At 40.4% G+C, this 18,036-nt stretch overlaps 1 protein-coding gene across 1 annotated transcript in view; it reads right to left on the bottom strand.

The window, feature by feature from the left end:
- Positions 1 to 18,036, bottom strand: part of LOC115193462 (VPS10 domain-containing receptor SorCS1-like) — a 76,269-nt gene that overhangs the window by 33,583 nt on the left and 24,650 nt on the right. Inside the window, exons 6-10 of the mRNA XM_029752147.1 lie at positions 10,029 to 10,673; positions 3,430 to 3,497; positions 1,528 to 1,627; positions 985 to 1,143; positions 32 to 105 (exon numbers count right to left, since the gene is read on the bottom strand). Of these exons, the coding sequence (XP_029608007.1) occupies positions 32 to 105; positions 985 to 1,143; positions 1,528 to 1,627; positions 3,430 to 3,497; positions 10,029 to 10,673 (1,046 nt within the window). The remainder of the gene's footprint in view (positions 1 to 31; positions 106 to 984; positions 1,144 to 1,527; positions 1,628 to 3,429; positions 3,498 to 10,028; positions 10,674 to 18,036) is intronic.

Here is an 18,036-nt window from a genome sequence, read left to right as displayed (position 1 = left end):
GATGGTGGAAAAGACTGATTTATACTCTCACCAGTAAAATCTGTTGGGGACCACACTGTCATGTACGAGCTGCCATCGTCTTCCAAATTCAACAGAGACGTAGAGCTGAAAGAAAAGAACATCCCAGAGTTTGAGAAAATCTGAGGAGAAAAAATTAAATAATATTCCAGAGTTCAAACTAAGAGTTAAAACGAAGAAAATGTCAGACCTGGATAATTCTCTTTCCCTCTATTTTAGGGACTGTCATGTAAGTCTAATGGAGGCCCATACAAAATGTTAATTATATTGACATGTTCCCCCCCCCCCCTTTTTGCACTTTAGAGCACTTTGTTTGAATGTTTTTGTTGAGTGCTGTACAGTTGAAGCTTTAAAGAAGATTTGAAAATAGTACTTTATATTTGAAATACACTTTCAAAGAGTTTCTATTATGACAGGCTCGTCTGGATCAGCTTCTCCCAGTGGTACCTCTCTACCTCCATAGGATTTGTTCCTAATTGACAGCGACAGACTTAACCATCAGTATAATCCCTTTGCATTATGCTATTGAGCTCCCTCTTTTAGCAGAGCAGGGCTGTTATCCAAGCTCTCGAAAGACATGTCATCCATCCTGTTATAACAGTCAACTCTTTTTAGAGTTCAGCCTAATTCATAATGATAAGATTTTTACATCATCTGAGAGCACATCACACATAGGGAACTATTTTACAATACAATTATATTCTACAGTAGTATTGCACTGTACAATACAGCAAACAACTACATGTATATAAAAATAGAAAGAGGTGCTTTCCCCTCTGGGAGAAAGTGATGCTAATGCAAGAACAAGCATACATGTAGAGCACACAGCTACCATTGAAGTAAACATCTTGTTAAAGTCAATAGACTCACTGACATTAACAAGACCCTTGGCTCAATCAATCAATTTGTGTGTGTGCTTTCTCCCCACTCCTCACTCCTCATTTCTAATTGACAGGAGTCTCTTACCTTCTGGTCGTGGCTGTAAGCCAGGATCCAGTCCTCCTGCTCGGGGTGGAAGAGGAGGCTGAGGATGTCGAAGGCTAAGTGGTACCTCTGATAGGATGCGCCCTCGTCAAAGCTAATGAGCAGGCTGCTCTCCACCTCCGGGTCAGTCAGTAACATGATCTGAGATGAGAGAGGACAGGTCAGGAGAGGAGAGGAGGGAGAGTTATCCTCCTGCTATGACAGCATCCACAAGGCATTAGGTGTGCTGTCTATTAGGTCTGCTGTATATTCTGAGGGCGCAGACCATTTTATATAAACGGAGATGATATTAGTAGTAATTCAAATAAAAATGCTGCCACACGAGAGAGTATGAATAAGATTGACATTAGCTCCAAAATCTAACAGACATGTATGTATGTGTTTTATAAATCACAACATTTAGCAAAGATGATTATTATTATCCATTCATGTTTGTAATGATTCAACTTGATAATTCTACTATTGTTAAGAGTTTTAAGGACATGACAGATATGGTTATGGTAAGGTACATGTATGAGGACGTACCTTTCGTTTGTTATTGGGACTCACGTACAAGTAGCTTAGTATGGTTTTTGGCCCGACCTTTTCATCAAGTTTCTCATACGTGGTTCCATAGTCTGTTGACCTAGAATTCAATTAGGGGATTAACTAAATTAGTTATTCTACTGTTAAATCGTGAGTCTGAGAGCACAGAGCAATATCAATAATAATACCTATGGTTTAGTACAGTGTCATTAGGCTTTCGCAGGCAAGCAGAAAATTGGAACTGGAACGACGCAATTTGCTAGTTGAATGGAGAATTGTTCAATTATAAGAATAAACATGGATATATGTATGAGAGACTATGCAAGGGAATTAAATGATTTGTAGTTCATCTAAAACATGCGTCCTAAAACATTGACACCACAATCTACATTACAAATGTCTACCCTGTTTCTCACTAACATTCAAAACCAAGCTCGATAACAACTGTGTTGGAGTTGGAGACAGTTACGTAATAATATTAGAAAAGCTATTCCAGAAGCATGTGTATTTCACATTGCCCTCTGGTATATTCTGGATGTCAGAAATATTTCAAGTTTAACCCTCCTGTTGTGTTCGTTTCATGTTCATTTATTCTGTGTTCCCAGTCCAAAATGACCGCCCCATTATAGCTGATTATAAATCCATAATAATACATATATTATCACCTAATGTTGTGTTAGATCTTTTTATCAACTTAAGTTCTTGTGAACATTACAAGTTTTGAACTTCTATTTGCTATTTATGGCCTGTAGGCCTCATTGACCTGAGCTCATACAACTTGTTTTTGAGTAAAAAAAGCATAATGTATGGATTATTTTGACTATAACAAATACTCAAATGAAATATATTGTGTTAATTATCACAGACTAATTTGTGTCAAAGTTTAACAAGGACTCTCTCCTCCTCGCCAGTGTCATGATCAAAGATATGATCAAGAGCCTCACACACAGTATATAGTTTGGTCATTGTGCTGCCACAGAATGAATTGTGAGCAAGGTCTCAAAAAAGCTTTATATACCAGAGCTGCGAAAAAAATTCTTTATATTATTGAAAAAATGTCGCTATTGTTTGTGAGATTGCCAACAGGTGTGGTTCCCGTGGGGGAAAGATTCTATTGGGGAAAGGTTCCCGTGGGGGTTGCCATGGAAGCCAATAAGGGGAGTGAGGTGGTGTGTGTGTGTGTGTGTGTGTGTGTGTGTGTGTGTGTGTGTGTGTGTGTGTGTGTGTGTGTGTGTGTGTGTGTGTGTGTGTGTGTGTGTGTGTGTGTGTGTGTGTGTGTGTGTGTGTGTGTGTGTGTGTGTGCTCGAACACACATGCATGTGGGGGTCTGGGAGAGGAAGTGTGTCCATCTGATGAATGGGCATGTGCCTGAACTCAATTGTATACACTAATTGTAGTCTTACCCATTCATTTCTAATGACCGGTCATTTTTGACCGGGAACAACACAGGTGTACAAAAGTTAAATAAAACACCCAAAATTGAATGAAAATCAACAAAATGTTCAGATGCCCTGTGTGGACAAAGTCATGGAACCTTATGACAATCAGATTAAATGAACTACATTTTTCAGAGAGAAAACTTGTAAATCGGTCCAATTCGACCGGAACACAGCAGAAGGGTTAATATGCTACATTAGGGAACATACAGTAGAACACTAGTTTGCAATATTTGAACACAATGTTCCCAGTGTACTGTCTCTGTTTCTTATCTCCCTGCTTCCCAGTCTCTTATACACTTGTATAACCAACATACAACATTCAAATGGGCCATTCGTTTTTCCTAAGCATGTGATAGGCAATCACTCGGGCCCATGGTCACATGATCAAGAACAACTCTTGGTCCTGAACATGAACACCGAAGCCAGACCGAAATCCACTGAGATTAATTGAACCCCTCCTTACCTCCATAAAGAGCTCTCTGTGACACTGCCAAGGCTGAAGTCAAAGTACTTAGTCAGCATTAGAATCACCTACAAAACAGAACAAAGTTCCCATCTCAGCGTACAGTTTTAGAAAATACTAGTAATAGACAACCCTCTGTTAAGGTAACACTTCCCTGCATCATTTCATCTGGCACTATGGTGGCACTTGAAGTAATGAGTGAATGGGCACACACTGGCTAAATCCACGTTGTTTCCACATTATTTCAATGAAATTATATTGAGGCAACATGGAATAAACGTTGGATTGACATCTGTGCCAAGTGGGGAGATGCCTATTTTGCATTCTTTCCCTATTGAGGTGGTAAATAAGCCTAAAATACTAAATAAGGGAGAAAATAAACTTTTGACAACCTCATTTTTAAACTTACAACTGTTGTTATTTTAATCATTGGAAGCGGTTTGAGCAGGATGGCCTTAGGAGGAGTGTATCATACATTTTACAACAGCAGCTAGCAACACATCAGCCTTAATATGGACGCTTGTGTCAACAGCCACACACATAAACAAATCCCAAACAAACTTCTGAGGACTTGTCAAGGCATAATTTTGCATGAGGATGGTGCATCTTCTGTACAAAGGTAAATCAGGGAAAATGTTGTGCTTTTTAAGGGCTCAGCAGGTTTCTTCCATGGCAAACACTCTACCGACGGTGGTCTATAAATAAATGAATAAATAAGTAAACAATGCATCTATCGTTCATCCTAGGCACAGCAAGGCTCTCCTCGTAAATATCATGGACATCATTTCTGAGGAGATCGTAAAGAACACCATTGTTATATGGCTATTATACAAGCCTTTACTTAATAGGTATTAAGACACATAAATTGCGAAGTGTCACGTAAATTGTTCCAGATGTTCATGCATGGCTCTCTGTGGACAGGTCTATTTTCCCCATTGTAATTTGAAAGGAGAAACTATTTTCCTATTCAGCGTTTGTTTGAACCTAAATCAAAGTCTGTGTATCACTTCATTAATATTATATAAGACAATGTTAACAGATTGATATTTCCCTTTCCCGCCGCACTAGATACTTAAAGACAATATGGAAAAATACTATTTGAAAACATGCAAAATTATGCAACGCTCTCAGTGGTTCACTGCTTAAGAAACCAGTGTAAAGGTCTTCTACTCCTTGGAGACGACCTCTCTTCTGGGACCATTTTTCTTCCCAATTGTACCCATTTATTTTCTTTGTTATTTGGCCTTTTAGTTGATACAATGAATCAAGAAACGTGGTTCTTTTCATAAAAACGTGTATGTATTGTGGTTGGCCAAAGTGTGGTGAAGAATAATCTCAGTGTCTTGTAAACACAGCAGCAATATAGAACCCTGCGGATTGGGAAGTAGAGATTAATGGTCTACCAATAACATGGCCTTGATAACTTCCAAAAGTCCCAATCTGTTGGACATTGTCATACAAAATAAAATGACCTAGAGCAGTTTGGAAAGTAGAGCCAGATACTTCCTGTCTCCCTGGATAGTCATTAATTTAACCATTTACTTGAGAAGGTCCAGTGGAAGTCTCAAATCATTTGCACCCCCTCAAGTGCCAGCTGTAAAACTTGAGGTGTTAGGCTAGTGTTGAAAGTACAAGCTGAAGCTCTCTAAATGATGTCAATATTTAATGTACCAGGCATCAATATACATAGATACTTCATTTTGTAGATTGTTCTGTGTTAAACAGGGGGTATGGGCTGGGTACTTACTTGCTATCTTACTGTAGCCATAAACATTAGTGTTAGAGGGAGTCATGAAGAAACTCTGAACACCCAAGAGCAATAGAAACCTATTAAAATCACCAATGCTCTGAAGCTAAAATGTGTAGATGAGGGATTTGGTTGGGGTAAAGATACATTACAAATTCCTAGATAAAAAAGGGCATGGCAGGAATGATACTTTCATCAGTTTGCTAAATAAGTGCACAGATCCATCCCTTCCACATCTTGGCAAAGATGAGATGTTAGAAAGCTTTTAACACGTCGAACACTCATCATGCCATGTTAGCGACCAATGTCTCCCAAAAAATCATGTGACATAGGAGAATAAGAAAAAGGATTTCCAAGCCCTGTGTAAATCTCAACCCTTGGAGAGTGAATTCATTGGTATGAATCTGATCATTATTGAGGCATGAAAGGGGTTTTATAGTGAATTAAAAGAGCTTAGTATGAGGAGATTACCGCGGTGGAACGAAGGCATTGTATTAAGACAGTTGTAGGGATGAGGGATAGAGGGTGGAGGTGGGAACTTTCTATTAGTGAAGGATGAGGAGCACCTGAAAGAGACAAATTAAATGCAAGACAGACTATACATTACGATTCATTCCCAGACTCAGTGACTCCCTGATCCAGCCTTATCAGCTTCAGGAATTAAGTTACATCATCAATAAAACTGTCGACATATTTACCCACTGCAATTAAATAGATGGATGACTCCATAAAAGCAATTGTTACCCAAGTAACTGATCGGAATATGAATAGGGTAGTTTTCTATTTGTACCCTATAAATGGAAAAGCACAACTAACACATTACCCTTTTTGGCTTTTAAGAGTTTATCTCACAAACTATTTCCACTACCTCAACACTAATGATGCTGATGAAACAAGCCAGCTCAAGTCTCTCCCTCATGTTAAGCCTTATTGTACAGATGTGAATTGTTACACTGCAGTCACAATACAATTTAGTGTTTAATAGCAATTGAGTAGACACACGCATTCTTAGAAATGTACAGTAGGTGTTAACTTTCAAACAGATGTTTCTGTTGGTTCCTAATGATATTAACATTAAAAGCTATGAATTTTGAAAGTATAGAGTTTCGTATCGTCAGCTATTTAACATATATATGTTAAAATCTGACTTATTTCCTGTGTTTTACTGGGTGAACGTCCTTTTGAAAGAATAAAATACATAAACAACACTTTCTGTTTCCAGCTATGTCTGTTGGTACAAGCAAAAGCACGTGAAGCTCAGTGCTCTCAACCACACAACCGCAACATGTATTATTGGCTTGCTTTTGTCTGCCACATCAATTTATATCTCTTTATTCACACAGACATTGTTTCCTGGTAGACCAGATGTTAGCTAGGGCTGGATTGTTTGACGTCAGAGCTATTTGCTCTCCCATGGATAACAGGTCAACTGGATCATGAATTATAAGGTGACATCACATTGGTATATTGCAAAGATAAATGATTTAATGTCCTCGCATGACTCTCATAACCACCAGGATTCACAAAGCATGCTGAATGACTGCTTAAGGTAACAACAGAATACTCTAGATCACGGTCATATCTGCCTCCTCCAACCATATTAGTATCTTCTGACATTCACTACTGTCAACTGTGAGCTTTACCATGAACAAAAGGATATTTGAATATCTGTAAATATGATAGTAGATACTCAGGATACAGTAAAACTCTCTGGATTTCTGACATTAACGTATTTATTTAGCACATACATGTAAAACTCCTTCAAACTGGTCTTAACATAAAAAGAAAACGTCTACCCTAAACATGTATCACATGTAACAATAATGTTGCACACCAAAATCCAAATGACCGATCATTACGTTTGTAACCACTACAGATGTAGGATCTTCATTTGAACCAGGTTGCCACAGCAGGAACATAATCCTGCAGCAACAGGAAATGTGAAGTATTATGTGGATTTTAATGGACTTTTGTGTTCATGAGGGAAAATCAAGTCTGAATTGTCAAAGTGTAAATTACAAAATTCAGAAGCCTTTTTAAACCTCAAATACACAACAAGTTTTCAATTTCTGCATTGCAGGAAAGTTCTCCCGCAACACGGTGATCAAATTAAGATCCTGCATCTGCAATTGAATATCCATTTTGATCTATGTTTCCCTGAATCTCAGTGAACCATATAAAGTTAATTGGGTACCAAGAATATATAGTTAGCCACCATGTTAGGGATACGCTGATGCTATCATACTATTAAGAAAATACTAAATTAAAGAGGCATTACAAACACCCCTATGGCGGACATTTTTTGGTTGTTGATTCTTGACGTGATAAATCATCAGAAGCCCCTCACTTCTTCTTTGAATGTATGTTTTTGCCGTAGTAACTCCTCCTTAAAAAGAACGAAGCGTAGCTGTATCTCCAGCCAGACTATGGCAGCCTGCTGAGCCTAGAAACTTCATCGTGCATGAGGAAACTCTGATCAATGCTGGCAAGATTAGACATCGAGTGGGTTTGTTTTTCTACCCAGCCCAAAAGTAGCACCCGCTGAGCGGAGGATGCCTTAAAAAAAAACACTTTTAACTCATATAAATGCCTTCTGAAATGTGGATGCTCAAAGATAAAGGTGCAGGGTTGTGTGTGTTCTGTTGACAAATTCTAAGTTACATCACCAGCAATGACATTTGTCTAACTTTGATATAATTCATGCTAATTGCATGCACACTTTGTTAGAGCTGCAACCAAAGGAAATGTCCATGAAATACCTCTGCTATAAATCTACTTCAGTAATTTGTTTTGAGGTTGGGACGTGAGCCATGACCATAGACATTAAAACCAGTAGACAGTGATACAGTAGCATCCATGTATTCCTATGGAAAACTCCCGATAGCGCATGAAGCCGGAAGTATTTGAATTGAAAGTACGCCATATTGCTGAATGGGGCTGAATGGCACCAAAACAATCGTTAAGGATCATGGTGAAAGTGGTCGTAACTAGCAATGGATCATGGTTGACGTAGTCCTTTTCATCTTGCCTGAGAGAGTCCACCTTAAGTCAACCTTAACCTCATAGCCTGCCAGCCTGTGAAAACTCTGTGTCAGCACGTGGTCCTGTGTGACGACAAATGTAGTAGTCAGAATGACTCTTGTATAATGTCCTCAATTTTGCAACCCTACTAGTGACCCTTAGGCGACATGCTGAGGTCTAAAAGGCTGTGTTCCCTCCCTGCAGCACACTCAGTGCAGGACTGAGGTCCAACAGAAGTCTCCAAAATATGAGTCACAGTAATACATTGAAGATGTCAACTGAACAACTCTGGTGTTGCTAATGTAACGTAGATGAGATGAGACTGGTAGATTGATGTTGCAAGAGAAAAGGCAAGAATGAGTGCTGATGCAGGTTGATCATGTAATAATGGTTATGACTTATAATAGCTAATATAAAGAGGATGATGCATCTAATGCAAAGGTGAAAGTAAAGACTGATGGAAAAAACATAAAAAGGTGCAAATGTTGCAAATGTTGCCCTCGCTTCTGTCAATATAATATCCCATATAATATCCCATTTACACCTTGAAATGCATTTTGGGATCACACCTAATGCCATCCCCCTTTTTGAGCGTTGGACCAGTAACTGAAAGGTTGCTGGTTCGAATCCCTGAGCTGACTAGGTTAAAAATCTGTCGATGTGCCCTTGAGCAAAGCACCTACCCCGAATTGTTCCTTTAAGTCGCTCTGGATAAGACCGTCTGCTAAATGACTAAAATGTCAAATGTAAATGACAGCCATCTGTTCGTGATCAGATCTGGTGAACAAGTAAAGCTTGCATAGACTCCCTTGTAAAGTGATGCATTGGTTGTGACATCCACATGACAATTAAGGAAAGTTGATGGGAGGTAGAGTCTGATCTCACTCATTCTGTATGATCCTAATCCAATGCTAAATGAAGATGAAAAGCATACACATATTAGAACAATAAAGTATGTACAAAATTATCCAAAATAGAAATGATATAAATGAGATGTGTACTGAATTATATAACACACCCAGGGCCACAGCACTGCTTCAGTTCTAGCATCACCTTAAGAAATAGACTGTTCCACTACAAATGCGGTCTTTGAAGAGAAATCCACAACGGTCTGCTGCATCTGATGCCAATCTAATGAGGGATTAACTCCCATTAGCCTGATATTTTGAGGATACAGGTCCGGGTTGCTGTTAAGCATTTCTTTGGACAAATGGATTTGTGAGAAGTGTCATGTAAATAGGCTAACAATGGATTGCTTGAACATGTGCAGCAGAGGTAAAATAACAAAAATCATTGGACCATGCCTTAATCCTCACATCTACCCTTAATTCCTGGGTCACGCAAAACCTCCACCCACACAAAGATAGACAGACTAAAAGAAACACACTGATCGTGAGTGAGAGTGTTTGTGTGTGTGTGTGTGTGTGTGTGTGTGTGTGTGTGTGTGTGTGTGTGTGTGCGTGCGTGCGTGCGTGCGTGTGTGTGTGTGCATCTGTGTGTGTGCGCGCATGTGTGTGTGTGCGCGCATGTGTGTTTCCAATTTCAACAATCTAGCTCTTCAGCATCCTCTCATTGAACCGCCTGGTGCACTGGTCTGCACTGCCCACTGCTCTCCCAATGCCTCCCAACGTTTTCCAAGTGACAGGATTTACACTAGAGGCCTACACACAACTAATTAATTACATATCAGACCCTTCAGAAGTCCAAGTCCACCACCTAAAATTACATTTTAAGAGGCAGAAACATTATAGGCTAAATGTTATACATTCCAAATGATTATGCCATGCGCTATAATGCAAGGATGCATTCATCGTTGCCAAGTTTCACTTACGCTGCTATTTTGGCCGGACCAATGCACCATGGCTTGGTTATGAGCTGAATCACCCGTGAGTGCGAATGTAGAACTACTGAGTTTCAACTCATGTTGCACGGAGGTTGACGCATCTTCACCGTTCCATCGGAATCCGGACCAAGATGTTCTGCTCTCCGCCGTCTGGAAGCTGCGCTTTCGTCGACGGCGAAGGTTCCTCAAACTTGCCCCAGCCTTCTTTTTTGATAACGCATGTCGTTTAAGTCTATTTTCTCTTCCAAAACTATTCATTGTATTATGTCTAGTGTTATTGACGGTTACTTTATTGAGGGTGGCAGGTGGAGACATAGGCCTATCTATGAGTTTGGAGGTGATGCCCGAGGCACTTTGATGTTGATAGAGCACTTCAGAACTATCCACGAGCCGACGTTCTTCTAATCCACGGCTGTATGATTTATTTACAAACGGATGCTCGGATTCGGGGACTGAACTTCTTGCCTCGCCATCACCGGAGACGCGCGCTAAATATTCCGCAACATTTACTTTTTTACAGCTGCTTTTAAAGGGGTGACAACCTGGTGACTTCTCTGCCACCCCAACAACTTCATCCTCAGTTCCCTTTCCAAATGGATCAAATCCCACTTTAGAGAGTTCCCGGGGAGCCGGCTTGATAACAGAGAGTTGGCTTGATGGAATGCACCTTATATCTGTTTTTGTCATGTCCAGGGTGGAAGTTAAGGTAAAAAGACACATCCACATAGCAATGAGCCAATGAGGGCAGCAGCCGACGGTTGTTTCCATCCCTCGTTTAGGTTAGTCCGATTTGAATTGTAACCTGAAGATAATTCGACTACTTTTTAGGGTTTGATTATTATCTGCTGAATCGCTTCGGGAACGGAGGTTGCTACAGTGTGCGAAGAAGCGCTCACAGAAGTAGTGATGCAAACGATGCACCGGAGGAGGAGCTGGCGGTTGGATTCGGTCATGATAGGAGAGAGGATAGCCAGAATCCGACTAGACGTTCATTTGGAGAGAGGAGAAAGGGGAGCTATCCCCTGTACTTTAACATTATAGCAACCCTGATATTAAAGTGGTCTTACTGTTTAGGGGAAGTTATTCTCTGGATAACATGGAAAATGACACATTGAGTATTATTTCAGTCATATTTTCAGTAAGGAGTAGCCTATAAAACATACTGATATATGCATTGTAAATAATGCCCTCAATAGGACCAATTTGATGCACATAGGCTGAATGAATTTTGCCCACATTTTCAAAGCAATTTTTTAATATATTTTTGAACATTTCAGTCTTTGGGACCTTAAATCTACGTCCATAATGAGTAACACTTTATATTGTCATTAAGTAGTCAATAATATACCAATTATAAGGCATGTGTTCATGATTCCGTATTTATTATTAGCCCATTACATTTTCAAACGCAAGTAAGCTATAAAAAAACGGGTAAGAGTTATAACATATCATTTATAAGGCATATCTTAATTAACAGTATATCATTTATAAATAACGATATTCACATGACATATTAATACTGCTGTTGAACGTCATTCTTACAAATCCAATTACAAATCATTAGCACGGGTCTCGAGCCAACGCCTGTAGCAACGCATTTTGCACTACGATGCAGTGTCTTAGACCGCTGAGTCACTAGGGAGGACCAAGCAACAAGTTTTTAATGGTTATCAATTGCCTTGCACAAAGTATCAACATTCTAAAATACTACACAGGACGCTTTAAGAATTTAATTTAAATGTTAATTGTATTTTTTGCTCACAGAAACAATGAGAGAATATAGAAAAATAATAATGAAATGTTAATTTTATAAAGCAGCCCATACAATCATCTGCCAGAGAGTCCCCAGTAGGTGGGTCCAGGCCCACCCAGGCACACCCGTGACTAAGCGCCTGAGTTAACTTAGAGCAAATGATACGTAGATCATGACTCTGGGACATTATCCTGCCCTCACCATGACATTTTCTCTGAACCTTCACCTTAGTTATTGCCATCAGGAATTACAGGTTTGAAATATTGCTGTCAAATACATTGGGGAGCTCACAGAAAAGTGTGTTTGTTGTGTTGCCATTTCAAAATTGGCCCATGACCTGTTGTCATCTTTGGAAAATGTCCCTTTTGCCAATCTAATTGACTGTCCAGGGACCTACAACCATGCACTGTCAGTGTGCTAACACAGCTAAAATAATGAGCAGGTCAGACTCTAAGAACCTTCATGCTGTGAGTTGCAATTGTCTAACGGTGTGGGGTGCTAATATTATAATCTTTTCTTCAGGCTGGCATTGGTATTCACCTGAATCTCACTGGGTTGCAATGGAGGTGTGGCCAATCATTTTGCCAGCCTCCTATTCTGGGAAAGTAATACAACATCATTCACTTTATTAGCAGAATAGTAACGCATGAAGTTGCTGAAAATATGCTGAATTATGGCAATACATTGGCCATAGCATACAATATATGAAATCCTTCATACTGTGCAATTGGCTACTTGGATTGAATGCAACATTGGTGCAAACCATTAGAACTCCATTAGATGTGGAAGCCATCCTCACCATGCTAGCTATTTGCTTCTATTCCTGGGTAACATTTAGTCAATAGGAGGAGGTTGGTCTTGACTGATGCCTTAGAGAGTCTCTATATTGATCTGTCCTCCCCATCGCTTTGCTTGAGCCGGGACTTGTTCCTGTTACATGGAGGGGTCAGCAACACAGGGCCGTCTTTCATTCAGAGCCATTAGCAATGCAGTGTGCACTAGCTCTCTCAATCTGTTTCAGTTATCCTGCATCAGACAAGAAGCAAACCTGCCTAATGCAGATGAATGGTTGACTGGGAATTTCAATCACGCTTAGGCCTATGTGTGTATACAAAACACTTTTGATCCACTGCTAAAAGTTTTTTTTTAATATTACTATTTTTGGGGCGGAAATATACCACAGAACATTAATCAGTGTATTAAAGGTTTCATATGTGTTTAAGTATTTTTAAATGTATGATAAAAAGTGAAATAATGTAGACTGGCAGTATTTATAGAAGAATACATAATAGGAGATTAAATGTGATGTACCAAGGACAGTTGAAGGGAACATGAAAAGAAACATGAATTTAACTGCGATCTCGGTTTATCGTGTCATTATCATATATGGATGTAAGCTTTAATAACTGCTTACATATTAGGCCTACCTGTGGGTGTGCACACACCATGGCAAAATGTATGATTGTCTTTCAAGAGAAAGGATCGCTCTAGCTTTGGCTGGCTTTCTGTCACACACACAGACTGAATACAAACTGCATAATTCTCCCTGGCACTGGGGGTAGCATTGAGGAGTTTACCACATCAGTCTCCAGCTTCATTAATAAGTGCATCTACAACGTCATACCCACAGTGACCGTATGTACATATCCCAACCAGAAGCAATGGATTACAGGCAATATCTGCACTAAAGGCCAGAGCTGCCTGATTTCAAGTAGCGGGACACTATTTTATTTATTTATTTCACCTTTATTTTACCAGGTAGGCCAGTTGAGAACAAGTTCTCATTTACAACTGTGACCTGGCCAAGATAAAGTAAAGCAGTGCGACAAAAACAACAACACAGAGTTACACATGGGATAAACAAACGTGCAGTCAATAACACAATAGAAAATCTGTATACAGTGTGTGCAAAGGGAGTAAGGAGGTAAGGCAATAAATAGGCCATAGTGTGCGAAGTAATTACAATTAATCCGGACACCTATAAGAAATCCTGCTTCGACCTCCGACAAGCCATGAAACAGGCAAAGCATCAATGCAGAACTAAGATGGAGTCCTATTACGCCGGCGCTGATGCTCTTCGGATGTGGCAGGGCTTGCAAACTATCATGAATTGCAAAGGGAATCCCAGCCGTGAGCTGCCCAGTGACGCAAACCTACCAGACAAGCTAAATGCCTTCTATGCTTGCTTCGAGGCAAGCAACACTGGACAATGCATGAGAGTACCATCTTTCCCAGACAGCTGTGTGATCATGCTCTCCGCAGCCAATGTGAGTAAGCCCTTTAAACAGGTTAACATTCACAAGGCCTGATTACAAGGATGTGTACTCAGAGCATGTGCTGACCAGCTGGCAAGTGTCTTCACGGACATTATCGAACTCTCCCTGACCCAGTCTGTAATACCTACATGTTTCAAGCAGACCACCATAGTCCCTGTGCCCAAGAACATCAAGGTAACCTGTCTAAATGACTATCGCCCCATATCACAAATTAAATGTTCTCCACACTGGTGCCCCTCAGGGGTGTGTGCTTAGTCCCCTCCTGTACTCCATGTTCACCCACGACTGCATGGCCACACACTACTACAACACCATTATTAAGTTTTCCGACGAACGAAACCGGTGAGACAGCCTATAGGGAGGAGGTCAGAGACCTTGCAGTGTGGTGCCAGGAAAACAAACTCTCCCTCAATGTCAGCAAGACAAAGGAGCTGATTGTAGACTACATGAAATGGAGGACCGAGCACACCTCCATTCACATTGACAGGGCTGTAATGGAACGGGTCGAGAGCTTCAAGTTCCTCGGTGTCCACATCACTAATGGTCTATCATGGTCCACACACACCAACACAGCCATGAAGAGGGCACAACCACGCCTCTTTCCCCCTCAGGAGGATGAAAAGATTTGGCCTGGGCATACATATCCTCAAAAGGTTATTCAGCTGCACCATTGAGAGCATTTTGACTGGCTGCATGACTGCTTGGTATGTCAACTGCTTGGCATGCAACCGCAAGGCACTACAGAGGGTAATGCTTTCAACCCAGTACATCACTGGGGTCGAGCTCACTGATATCCAGTACCTCTATACCAGGCGGTGTCAGAGGAATTATCTATCCTGTTGCCTAGTCACTCTATGCCTCCTAGTTATATGTACATATCAGTGGAGGCTGCTGAGGGGAGAACGGCTTACTTTTCTATTATTTCTCCATTTTCTTTCTCTCTGCCTTGTTGGAAAAGCCCGTAAGTAAGCATTTTACTGTTAGTCTACACCTGTTGTTTGTGAAGCATATGACTAACACTATTTTATTTTGTTTTATCTTAAATTGTTAATTTGCAGACTTGTGAGCATGCCCTGCAGAATGCACTCTTAGGAGAAAAGATGGATCCTAGCTGTTGATTTCCCCTGTTAGTTAAATTGAACAGACCTTGAAATCCTTTGTAGAATTGTAGCCTATTTTCAAGGTCTCTTCCTCTGTCTAGAAATAGCTTCAATTGTTAGCTTCCCTCTTACACCTTTCTGTAACAAAGGTGATGCAAAAGAGGAGAAAACAAACATAGCATTCGTCCAAACAGAAGATGACGAGACAAAAAGGCAATGAAGGATGAAATGCCAGGGCATTAGTTATGCACAGTGTCCACCCCACCTCCCCTCTGCTCCAACAAACATCTGCCTTTACTGCAGTAGGATCTGTGGCAATGGATCAGACTCAGCATCACCTCCAAAACTCACAGATATCACTCCCATAGGAAGATAATCCTTTTGATCGCAGATTATTACTTATCTAATCCTGTCTTTTCTGTTAGAGGATTGAAAACGAAATGAAAGTCGATCTGCGGTGTGGGTTTGGTCAGCCGTGCACTGTACTACTATCAGTGTTGCGTTGATGTGTCACGTCCTGACCATAGAAAGCTGTTATTTTCTATGGTAGAGTAGGTCAGGGCGTGACAGGGGGGTTTTCTTGTTTAGTTTTTCTATGTTGTTATGTTCTCGTTTTTTATTTCTATGTTGGGTTTTGTTTGGGATGATCTCCAATTAGAGGTCATCGTTGTCTCTAATTGGAGATCATACTTAAGTAGGTGTTTTTCCCACCTGGGTTTGTGGGAGATTGTTTTTGAGTTAGTGTATGTTTCACCTCTGCGTCACGGTTTGTTGTTTTTTGTTCTTTAGTTCATGTGTATGTATTGCATAGTTTCACAGTGAAAATAAAATGTGGAATGACACACACACTGCACTTTGGTCCACTCCTTCCTACGACAACCGTGACATGATGGGTTTTTTCAGCTAGCTCATTTTAGTGATGGACGCTTGAGACTTACACTTCAATTAGTACCCAGCACACCTCTGGGGCAGCTGAAGAGACGATCGCCTTTTCAACTAATAATTCCAAATACATTACTAAGAGATAAATTGCAAGACAATACAGGCAGCGGGTTAAGTGTTTTGACCCTTGTGAAATGCTATAGGCCATATCTATTGACGGCACAAATCCTCTGGTCTATTTAGCTGAAGAAGAAGGATATACAATGCAAGCCTTTCAGGTTCAATGGCTGCTATGATGTTGGTATCACAAACCAGAGAGATGATTGTGCATAGACTAAGAGCTATATTAATTATAAATGTGTTGATATACAGTTTGTACAGATATAAACATCAATAGATAACAGACAGGTGGATGAATTTCACAGCACATACAGTAATATTTAAAAGGGAATATGATATGAACTTCTGAGAAGCTTATTTTAGAGCTAGTGTAATGCAAGAAAAACTAAGTCTCATTGTGGCCTTTTGCACATATGCTGTCTTCGAGTGTTTGGTCTGTTGCCGTCATGCAGATTCTTTCTGGGTAGAACACAGTCACTCTCTCCCCTCCCTCTCAGTGTCCCAGTAGTAGCAGCTGTGGGAGTTCAATATGATGATAGTCTGATGTACGCCAGCCTCTCTGCTCTCTCTGGGTCCCATTCTTTAAATCAACAGCCACGGGGCTTGTGTTGCTGTTGCTCTGTCTATTCTACTATGGTGGGGGCTTCTTGTGGAGCTGAAGTAATTCTAGCCTGGCCTAGAATCAGGTTTACGGTAGTCTCAGTGTTTTATGTAGCTCCCGTGTAAGAAGGTTCCTAATGGTTAAGTTGAGATTTCCAGACTTTTTTGCCTGCCTAATTAGTCATGACGAGACATAAACAATGAGAAGGTCACTCTTGTTGTTTCTTCTGTAAAAGTCCTGCAGGTTGCTAGCTCCATATGCTAGATCTCTAATGAGGTAATACCAGTTTATCCTGAGCAGTCTGAAGGCCATGGCAACAGTTAAACCACTGAGGTTTGCACAAGTGGAAAACTCCCAGACAATGCATCAGTCATTCACAAAGGAAAATATTTCATCTTCCAGGAGACCCCTGAAATTTTCAGGACTGTCGTTTTTTTAGCCTTGTGAACAGGGCTTGAGAGAAACATCCTCCTATTCATAAATTATTAAACAAAGCATATATCACAACCTTTGAGATCAAAACAGCATGCTTGTAAGATACAGGGGGGCAACTCTGATATTTAGCACTGCGAAGTACAAAACAAATCTAAAATGGAAAGGTTAGATGTTTGAAATCTGACACAAGCACAGAGCCTTTGTAATTTCCCTGACAGGTACACAATATGGCAGAGGAGCACTGTAGGGTATATGAATCTATCTTTGTACCTCTCCAAGAGGCTGAGGATTTTGCACCAACACAGAGAATAGGGTTCCTGTGAAAATGAATATTTGATGATATTGCTAGCAGGCTATGATTGGAAGCATGAGCGGATTAGCATTCATAACCGCCTCTTGAGCAGAACTTTCATCATTATCAACCTTAAGTTTAACAGCCAGCGTTAATGCCTACGCTGCACCTAAGGGGCTGTAGAATAGCATGTTAGTGTCTTCCAGGGGTTGCAAACGACAAGGCAGGTAAAAAATATTGACCCTCTACAGTTTTTCAATCGCTTTGGCAAATTTCTTGAAACAGTCTTAACATTCTCTAAACTGTAAGTGCAAATGTCACAACTGTTTTATGGGACATCACAACTCTACTGCATGTCCGCAAAATGTAGTAACTCACCCAAAACATATAATTCATGCTTCAAAACCTAGTTATTGTGTCAGTAAATTGGCCAATGCCACCAAAAGGAAAAGTTTTTTTTGTCATCGTGTGAGCCGCACTGGTCAAAATGTTAAGATGTTTTTTCACCATGTCAGTCAACCCTGGTAATGTTTGTTA

This window comes from Salmo trutta, chromosome 5 (genome assembly GCF_901001165.1).
Source record: "Salmo trutta chromosome 5, fSalTru1.1, whole genome shotgun sequence".
Lineage (NCBI taxonomy): Eukaryota > Metazoa > Chordata > Actinopteri > Salmoniformes > Salmonidae > Salmo > Salmo trutta.
This window is presented reverse-complemented; position numbering and strand designations above follow the sequence as displayed.